Raw genomic sequence first — 10,137 nt, 5'->3', positions numbered from 1 at the left:
TGAGCTCCAAACCCCTGCCCTCAGACACAGGTCCCTGTTACCGAGGCTTTTGAGATTGACTGGGGATCTTGCCAATCACGTCGTGGTCTGAGCAAATCCTCTTTGGTACATTTTCTTTCTTCCTTTCATTATTGATTGATGGATGGATGGGTGGATTGACAGACACATAACTCTATTTCTGCCTTATGGCACCCTAGTAAGGTAGAGGAGGGACCTACCTTGTTCCTACTTCTTTTGTACCAGAGCCTCAAGTCCTGGGCCAGGCAGATGTGGAGTTCAGCCCAGCCAATTATCATGGAAAGCACTTAGGCTTTCAAGTCAGAAAGACCTAGCTTGACGTCTGATCTGTTGCGCCTTAGCCACATGATCTTGGATAAATTACGTAATCTCTCTGGGCCTCAGTGTCTTCATCTGTAAAATGGGCAGATGTGAGGTCATTGTGATGGGGAAATGAGAAATGCTTGTCCAGTGCCTGCCACAAAGGTGACTTCAGTTACTTCCCTTTCCCTTACGTTCACCGTCTTTTCTCTGGACTTTGTGATTGCATTAGGTGGACCCATGGAGAGAAGACTGGAGATGATTCCACTTATTGGCCATACAAGGTGTTGCCAGAACAAGATGGGGGAGCGATAGAGACATTCTTATTGAGAAATCTCTTTGTTTCATCACTCCCCTGCACTAGAAACAGCTCCCTTGCCACCAGATCAAAGTTCTCTTGTAATGGGCTGTTGGTTTACAACCCCATCGTGTAAACAGACCTGGTTCTCTTATCTTGAGTAATTGCCATTTAATTGGGCCTCCTTGGGAAGCAATTCGCTTCTTACCCAGGGTTGTTCAGATACTTCGCAGGTCTCAGGGTTCCAGCCTTTGAATTGTCACAGAGGAGTCTGTCCTGTCCCCACACTACTGGGAAAGGGCTTGTGCTGGTCACTTGCTATGAAGCTTAGCACAGACACCCTTTCCTTCTTTCTTGGAATCCTGGAGAGCAATGGACAAGGTATTTAGGATAAGAGAAGTGGGAATGTGCAAAAAGAAATTTGAATTGTAAATGAAAACTGAAAAAGAATTTTTTTTCGTATTGCTTCAAATGGTGATGGCTTTACCCTTGGAGAGATGGCTAGAACATAATGTTTAGGGAAACTATTTATAGCCATAACTCTTAATGATGGTTAGATAATTTGAAGGAAAAAAGAGTGATAATGTGTATTTTTCCAGCATCTTAGAAAGCGGGGGTTTTCTAAGATACTGGGTGCACTCGGCACAATCTAGAGAATTTCAGAGCCAGACCACAACCTGAAGACCATCTCCCAATATCAGGAAATTAAGGTCTTAAAGGTTAAATAAATTGCCCGAGTTTACAAAGCGGGCAAGAGGTGAAGTGTTGGCCAGGTCTGACTCCTGGGATAGACACTACTTACTATTTAATTAATCATAAATTTTTTTTTAGTTATGTAGTGATACATAATAACTTAGAACAGATTTTCATTCACGTATCTGTAAGCCTTATTTATGGGGATTTGGTCATCCCTGATTTAGGAAAAAATAAAATGAACTCCATTTTGGAATAACTGCCCAATCTGTAGCCATGGAGAGCTTTCTCACCCTCATCCCATAACAAGGCTCAGAGTCAGCCTCTCCTTCCATCTCCGCACTATGGGATATCTGTCTGACGTTGTCACCCCTGGAGGCGCTGTCACCCCTGGAGGCACTGTCACCCCTGGAGGCACTGTCACCCCTGGAGGCACTGTCACCCCTGGAGGCGGCACTGGGAGTCTGAAGGCTCCATGCTAAGGGAATAGAAGCTGACAAATCACACTATCTCACCCACGATCTCTCAGCAAGGGAGTGTCAAATCCAGACTCCCAGGATGGTCTGAGGTTCAGAGGCCCTTTGCACTGCCCAGGCCTGAGCGTCAGCCAGCCTTCATTAGCGCCTGCTAAAGAGGAGGGGACTGTGGTCTCAGGCTGACAGGAGGAGCTGCAGTGTTTGTCACACCACCACTAACTTGGTATGCTGCCCCAGGGCCAGGAGGCCTGTTGGGGTCCACGCAGCTGTGGTCCTCAGCTGTGGTCCCTATAGAAGCCAAGCACAGCTTTCCATTTAAGAGCAGAATTCGATACTCCCATCTCTATAGCACTCTCCCTGTGCTTCAGATTTTTTTTTTTCCTCTCTTAGAAACCTGCGGTATGTCAAGTCTGTCTGCCCTTTCACCAAGGCCCAAGCCCATCACTCTTATTGTTTTAAAAAGCATTTCCTGGCCTTGAGTCTAAAATTAAATTGCCCTTTGAAAGTTTCCTATTTGTCTGTTCCTGACTCTCCTGGTGGCTACACCACCCATACCTCCCCCTCCCTTGCTAGGAATACTCAGGCTGAGTACTAAGGTGGCTGAGCACCAAGCTGAGGAGAATTTCTGTTTTGGCTCTTTCTTTCTGCCTCTCAAGGGAGCAGGACAAGTGTTCCCTCCTGAAGCAGATGCACCCAGTGTCCTTCTGAGGACCAGAGACGCTCTGCCCTGAACGTCTCCTCAGCGTTGCCCACAGAGCATCTCCGTGATATGTTGAACAATCTGTGAAAGGAGGCGCAAGCTTGTTTAGCATCATTTGAGATGGAGGAAGCTCAGACTGGACTAGAAGTCTGCAGAGTTGTTCAGCCCAGTGTGGAGGGGCAACTGCACGTTATGGAGTGAGAGGTTTTAAGCGGGGAAATTTTCTACTTATTGCATACATGTTTAGTGAGCTCCTACCATACAACTGTTTGGTAGCCAGTTACTTCTTAAGCTTCACTGTGTCTATTGAAGAATGGAGAACGTGGGATCAAATCAGTCTGAACATGGTTTTAGGGAAGAATGAAGACAAACAAAATGAAAGCTTTCATACATTTTAAGGGGACATTGTATGTCATGAATCCAAATTATGACTATGACAACTTTTGGCTCCATAGACTTCTCCACACTGCGGTGGTTCTTTATCAAATGAAGGTTGTCATTCACCAGGTCAGGAGAAAGAATGTGGATGGATCGGGAAAAAGGAGACTTGAAGTTGGAAAGGAACTTGGAGATCATTGGAGCCAACCTCCTCAGGAAGCAAAAGCTTAAAGAGGTTAAGAGACAGGCTGGAGTTTACCCAGCAACTTAGGGGCAGAGCAGGACTTGGATCCAGGCTTCCTGATGTCCAATCTTCTGTCTTCCTACAGAGCATATGACCATTCGTGACATTCCTAGACTAATACAGTTATCCCTGTAGATAGTAAACCCCTGTGCCATCCATCCAGTGTTAACTCAGCTTTGCCTCTGGGTGTACTTTTTTTTTAAGGAGCAGCTTCTAGAAATATTTATTGTTTCTTATATGTTTATGGCCTTGCACTAAGGCTAAACCCTAGGATTCTGAAGTCAATCAAAGAGAAGACAGATTTGTTCCCACAGAGTTTGTACACTGGGTAACACGTACAGAAGAATAGTAAGGGTGGAGTTAAGAAGCCAACACCTGGACATTTAGGCTATTTGACTAAAGAGAGAAACAAAACTTGAAGAATAGATCATGCATACTCATAGACAGGGAGACTCCAAATGTTTGCAAGTTAGTGTTGTAAAAGTATTCCCGTATTCCCTCTTTTCCAGTTTGGGGGGATTTTGGTGGAACAGAGAGAAGGAAGACTGAGAAATGGAATGGTTGTGAGGTTTGGCAGGGCTGGGTGGGGGAAGGTGAAGAGTTGTCAAAGACAGAGAGCAGCGTAGGTAGAGAAGGGAAGCTCGAAGACCCTGACTCTGAAGCACTGAGAAGTGGCACTGGGAGAGGTAAGGAATACACAAGACCTTACGTGGAGGTAGTCAGCTGTGGTGGTGACTGTGAGAGCTGGCTCACCTTTAGAGCAGGGCAGGGAGAAGCCTGTGCCTACTGTCCTGGTTTCCAGACTCCCAGGGCTTCATTTCATTCATTTATTTCCAAGATCAGAGACAGGAAGTTTCTAGCCTGTGGGCCCGTGCCCTCTGATAGCACAGGCAACTCAGCACCATGTTGTGACAGAGCAGGGCAAGGACGTGTGCTTTCCCGAGATGCCCAGGGGACCCAACCACTCCAAATCTGCCTGGCTCCCATCCTTTTCCTCATGGCCATTTGCCAACTGCCTCTGGTTCTGAAGCAGCCCTTGGCTTCCATGACACTTGTACACATCCCTGTTTTTCTTCCTATGTGTTTACCTGGTCCTTCTTTGTTGCAACCCCCCCTCCTGCCCCATTGCTCCTCCCAATTATAGGCAACGTTATAGACCNTGTGTTAATTTTGCCCCTAGGGGATATTTAATGATGTTTTTGGTTGTCAGAACTTAGGGGATGGATATGCTAGTGGCATCTAGAGTGGACAGGCCAGGGATGTTGCTAAACATCCCACAATACACAGTACAGTCCCCCACAACAAAGAATTATCCAGAACCAAATGTCAACCGTGCCAAGGTTGAGAAGCCCTGGCCTTAGAGTAGCCACAGGCCAGGCTGGAAAGCAGGATGGTGCTCTGTGTACAGATTGGCCAAAGGAGGTCTTCGTTACTTGTAAATGATTGCTTTGGAAAGTGAAATCTTAAAAAAAGGAAAAAACAAACACTTGAGAATATAGTCATGTTATGAGAGGTTTGCTGAGCATACCACTTTAGTTGTCCAAGAAATAATCTTTTAAATCAGGATAGGAATATTTTCTGGCCCTTGAAGATTACTAAATCTCAGATTCCCTACTTATAAATTAGAGGTAGCATTAGCATTCTTTGTTCATTTGCTCTACCAGAAGAATGCTTAAAATAGTCTCAGGAACAGTTATCACATTGATACCACGGTCAGGTAATAGCCATTTCACACAGAACTCACAGAACTCAGGGTCAGCTTGTCAAAACCAGGACACATGTTTACCCTCTGGTAAGATTAGCCCTTCAGGAGACTGCAGTGAATGAGGTGATGTCACAGCTGTGGAGGTAAGAGAAATAACACATTTGGAAGTGGTCCGGCCATTGTGTGGGAGGGGGTGACATGTTCAGGTACTTATATGGGTTGTGTGTCCGGTACCCTTTCATCCAAGAGGAGGAAGCACTCTTTCCTGTTATGCTACCTCAGCAAGGCTGTAGAGAAAGAGCCCTGGAAGTCCCTCGCAGTGCTGGTCCCTCATCCTCTGATGCGTCATCCTCTCCTTCATGCCACTGAGCCAGCAGAGCCGGGGGAGGGCAGGAATTGGAGGGATGGGCCACCCTTAGTTTTGACCAAACATGTCCCCGTCCTTGGCTACCTCACAAGCATAGAGGACGTGGGGAGGAGGTCCTCAGGGATTAATGACCCCCAGGCTAAGCAAACTTTAGGAAGCACCTTGAACTGGTCAGAGTAAAGGAACAGCACTGCCTACTCTCCACCTCAGTGCTCAGGCCCTTGGGGAAACAGCAATATATTGGGGCAGAGTGGCTGCCCAGAGTGCCAGACCACATGGAAGGCAGTGATCCCCAAGATGTAAAATGAATATTCCAAAGAATTTGGAATTTCCTAGGATGAGACTCTGGTCTTAGGAAACATCCCTTGTAATTTGAAGTGGGATAATTGCATTGAAAATTAGTCATTCTTTTTAGGTCAAATATTCTTCTCTTACAAATATGGTGACAATATTTTTTGAATGAAAGCAAGGGCTTCAGACACTGCCCAATAAAAAACTTTTTTTGACTTGTGAATTTATTATATGAACGATTTCCAAGTTGTATAAATGGGACCACACTTATTAGACACTTCACTGCTTTGTATAGAGTAACATGACATGAACTCAGGGCTATTTCAGACATAAGATCACTGAATGAATACAAGATGGAAAAAATGTCTGAGTATATTCTGGATACCAGCCTGGAGGGGGCAAAAGGGAGGCTGACAGTCATTGGCAGGTTTTAGGCATTGGCCTTCGTCCTTCCTGTGCTGTTCCAGTGGGACTTGAGAGGGACTGGTCGGCCTTCTGAATCTCCAGTGTGGTGATGGCGGAGGAGAGTAGCCTGGCCACGGGGTTCAGCTAAGTGCAGTGCAAAAGTGAGCTCCAAACCCCTGCCCTCAGACACAGGTCCCTGTTACCGAGGCTTTTGAGATTGACTGAGGATCTTGCCAATCACGTCGTGGTCTGAGCAAATCCTCTTTGGTACATTTTCTTTCTTCCTTTCATTATTGATTGATGGATGGATGGGTGGATTGACAGACACATAACTCTATTTCTGCCTTATGGCACCCTNGATTGAAATACATGTGGGGAACACAGAGAAAGGGCAGCTAAGCCCTGGCAAGGGTGAGGGGTGCTTCAGGAAGAATTCCTGGCAGCGAAAACGTCTCAGATGATCCTAAAAGCTTGAGGAGAAAGGGTTAGTCCTGAGAGCAGCAGGGTAGCCAGGCAGGCATTTCTATTTGAGCAGGGCCCATGAGAAGGGCAGGGAAGTGAGAAGTAGCTCTGGGTGCTTAAGGGAATAGAGAGTCCCATATTACAGGAGTGGAGTTTGCACTGGTGTGTGGTGAGGGGTGGGCGGAGGCAGGAGCACAGATCCTGGAGGCCACGACAGGCAGTCGCTTCAGATACCTTTATTCTGCTGGTTGGGTCTTGCTGGTGCCATGCAAAAAAAAAATGAACTCACCTCTTCCTCACTCTTGTTACCAAGTGTTCAAATCATTTCTACATTGAGACAAACCTATGGATGCTTCTGGGCTGGGGAGTAAATCTTAAATCATACAGTTGTTTTGTGTTTAGGTAATAAACGTTCACAGTGCCAAGACAAAAAAGTTGGTCCAGCTGATGTTCCAATAGCTGTCATGTGGGAGGGAATTCTCTTTGGCTAAGGAGTCCAAAAGGAAAAAAAAAAAATCACCCAAACACTCCTTTTGCTTTTTCTGAAAGGGTTTGCGTCTACAGCAGCTGTTCTGTGTCACAGCCTACAAGTGGGAAAAGGGCGGGTTCTTTTTTTCTTTCTCCAAAAAATAATAAAGCAGTAATCCATTTCTGTCCCAGAGTTATTTCCTGAGATGAGAGCCCTGGCAACTCCCTCTTTTCAGCTTCCTCCCTGGGTGAAGGGGTTTTCCCCAAGGGAAGTGTCCTTCATATAGCACACAGCTTCAAGAAAACAGCCCAGCACACAATGTGCCATCTGTGGGGCCACAGGTTTCCTCCCTCACTGTCAATTGGAAAGAGAAAATATATTTTCATGGAGCCTTTTTCTAAGTTAACATGGAGCGTGGCTGTGAGGAGGAAGTTGTCCAGCTGGCAGGCCAAAACTCTTGGTGCCTTTGAGCTGGGCTTCAAGACAAGGCTACCCATTCCAAAAGTCCTGTCTCTTACACATATGTAAGTAAAACAGGAATTCGCAATGGTAAAGGCCTTTGGCTGCTTATGGGAGTCGAGGAATGATTCACAGGGCCGTCTGGTCACACCTCACGCTGTGCAATCTTCCATGATTCCTATTCCCCACCCAGCAGAACTGATGTCTGTTTCCCCCACATTGTTGGTAAACTAGCCATCATGTTACGCTGTGGTTATATGTGAGTCTGTCTTCTCCAGGGCCTGAAGGTAGAGACTGTCCCTCTCAGTTTTATCCTGAGTCTGATGGAATGTAAGGTCAAGATCTTTGTTTACTATTGTGTCTCCAGTGCTCAGAACAATGCCTGGCACATAGCAAACACATAGTCATTATTCACCGAATGAATAAACAACTCCCTAACAAAGGAAGCCATCCCTGTGCTCCTTGAATGAATGGCTGAGGTCTGCGATGACTCGGGTGACCCACTGGGCTTGGGAGGAGGAAATCAGGGGGCTGAGCGGCTTGCAAGAAGCAGCACTCCACCATCCCTGCACATTTTCCAAAGGTACAGGTTACCCTGCAGGGCTCTGGAGGGATGACCAATGTTTCCCAAGGAATCTGATCATTGTTAAGCCCTCCTCACGAGGACACAATTCATGTTGTTAACTTTTAAGTCTCATCCATGAGTTGAACAGAAACATTGAAGTGGGGGTGTATGGCTCGATGATGATTCATTAGGACTTGAAAACTCGATTTTGAGTTTAAAAGTAAGGACTATTTTGGTAGAAGGGAACAGGGAGCTCACTGAGACTGTCTTCATGATAATTGGTGAGGACGAGGCCATGTTGACCTCGACTGTATGCATTTCATTCTTATTTTGTGCTCAGTGCCCAGGGCAGCGTCTGATACATGGTAGCTGTTCTCTATTTTTAGGAACAAACACTGAATAGGTGACCACTGATACAGATGTTAACGATGTCCTCGGACTAGAGGAATTGGATCTTTTTCTACTCTCAGCTTTACCGCTGGGACGTTCTCCCTGGGGGCCGTTTTGCTGCAGTGGATATCAATTCCCTGAAAAGCTAGAGCACAAAATCTTGACTAACATAGCCTAGCTACCCTTATTATTTTTTTAGTGAAGGTTACTTTGGCTGCTTTTGGGAGAAAATTCTACGTTTGGGAAGAAAGACATCATGAAAGGGTCAGGTTTTAGTTAAAAACAATAAGCGCAGTTCGGGACTAAGATGTCTCCAAAGGTTTTTAGCTCACATCTCTCTACCGCATGATACTGGTGGCTCTGTGATTGGAGCCCTTAGTATAATTTTATGTTGCTGAGATTGTTTTGCTCTATCATTTGAATACATTTTTAGGTGCAAGAAGATATGTTCATCGCCTGTCATGGTGTATTGAGATGGTGAACCACAACTGCAAATTGAGTATAAGACACATAGTGCTCTTTATTTTTCTTGAAATGTGTCAGGTCTTTACATGTTAGCAAGAATAAAAGAAAAGGACAGACAAATACACACTGGAAAGCAGTCAAGTTGAAACTAAAACATCACTTCCTAACAACAGGAATTTGGCCTCTGAATGATATGCCTAGGAATTTAATCTTCTAAATTATTCAAAAAAGACATTTTAAAAAAGTGTATAATATTGAATTTATGGAAGTGTGTGAACTGATGCACTTTAGAAAGCGTTTAGATCAACAGATGTGTTTGATGTATAAATGATTTTCCTGATGACCCGTAGCTAGCTGGAAAAATCCCTTCATTCAATACATTCCTCAAGGGTTCTTGTCATCCAGACTTCCAATGTAGATAATAGCTCTCAACAAGAGTTATTTAACAGCCCTTCTTTTTTAAGATGAATAATGTTCAGTCTGTTTCCCAGGGCTTCTTTCTGTTTCTCTGTGTCTTGGGGTCCTGGTTTATATGTTTCTTCTGTAGAGATTTTCCATCTTTCTTCTCTCCAATTCTTTCTCCGTTTATTCCTCTATCAATTAATTTATGCCATAACCGTGTACCGAGTTCAGCTATGCACCAGGCCTGGTTGGGTGGAGGGAGGGTGACATATAGACAGGGATGTTACTAAAAAAAACACACATACATGACTTAGTCCCTGTCCAGAAACCCTACAAAAGGGTCCCCCCCACCGCCCCCACACTCTCACTGCTTATTGTCTGCAGCACGCACAGGCTATTCATTTTATGTGCTACCTTGCCGACAGGGGACTGGCTCTGTCTGGGGTCTGCCCCACTCTCTGGGTGCCAGGGTCAGTCACTCATCTTTTTGAGTTTTGCTTTTCTTCTCGGTAACACAAAGAGGTGAATGCCATGGTTCTTAAGGAGACACCAGTTCTAAGATGGGAACCCTCCTGTGGTTTCTAGTCGCCTGTTGGTACATTCAGTGGCTCAGTGAACCCTTTCTCCATGCAGGTGCTGACAGCAAGATGAGCTACTTTGTGAACTCCGCAGTGAGCAGCCCTGCTCCTTACCCAGCAGCACGTCCTGCAGTGGCGGTAAGTGGGGTCCCTCCCTGGCCCTCCCCGGGCCCACCCTGCCTTCTCCCCTCCCCTTGCTTGACAGAAGAGCCAGGGACCCAACTCTAAAATTGGATTTGGCTTTGAGTCTTTTGGGGGAGCTAATTTGTGCAACTATCTGGCCTTTTATCAGCATACAAAGCAAAAATCCAAGACTGATGGATTGGCTGAGAAAGATTTCCTAGTATGTTTGTGTTTCAGAGAATATGACTCGAACATGATTAACGGATAAAGCCAGGTGATTTTTCTATTGCTCAGTTCATTTGGTAAAGATTTTTCACATGTTGATAACACCTTAGACCTATTCTTGGCA

General features: G+C 45.4%; 1 protein-coding gene across 4 annotated transcripts in view; it reads left to right on the top strand.

The window, feature by feature from the left end:
• Window positions 1–10,137, top strand: part of ETS1 (ETS proto-oncogene 1, transcription factor) — a 137,420-nt gene that overhangs the window by 17,331 nt on the left and 109,952 nt on the right. For all 4 annotated transcript variants that reach the window (XM_019660182.1, XM_019660187.1, XM_019660183.1 and 1 more), the window contains exon 2: window positions 9,721–9,803. In XM_019660182.1, coding sequence (XP_019515727.1) covers window positions 9,735–9,803 — 69 coding nt within the window. In that variant the 5' untranslated portion in view covers window positions 9,721–9,734. The remainder of the gene's footprint in view (window positions 1–9,720; window positions 9,804–10,137) is intronic.

Source organism: Hipposideros armiger, unplaced genomic scaffold (assembly GCF_001890085.2).
Source record: "Hipposideros armiger isolate ML-2016 unplaced genomic scaffold, ASM189008v1 scaffold_313, whole genome shotgun sequence".
In the NCBI taxonomy this organism is placed as follows: Eukaryota; Metazoa; Chordata; class Mammalia; order Chiroptera; family Hipposideridae; genus Hipposideros; species Hipposideros armiger.
The sequence above is the reverse complement of the archived record's forward strand: the minus strand, read 5'-3'. Positions and strand labels throughout refer to the sequence as shown.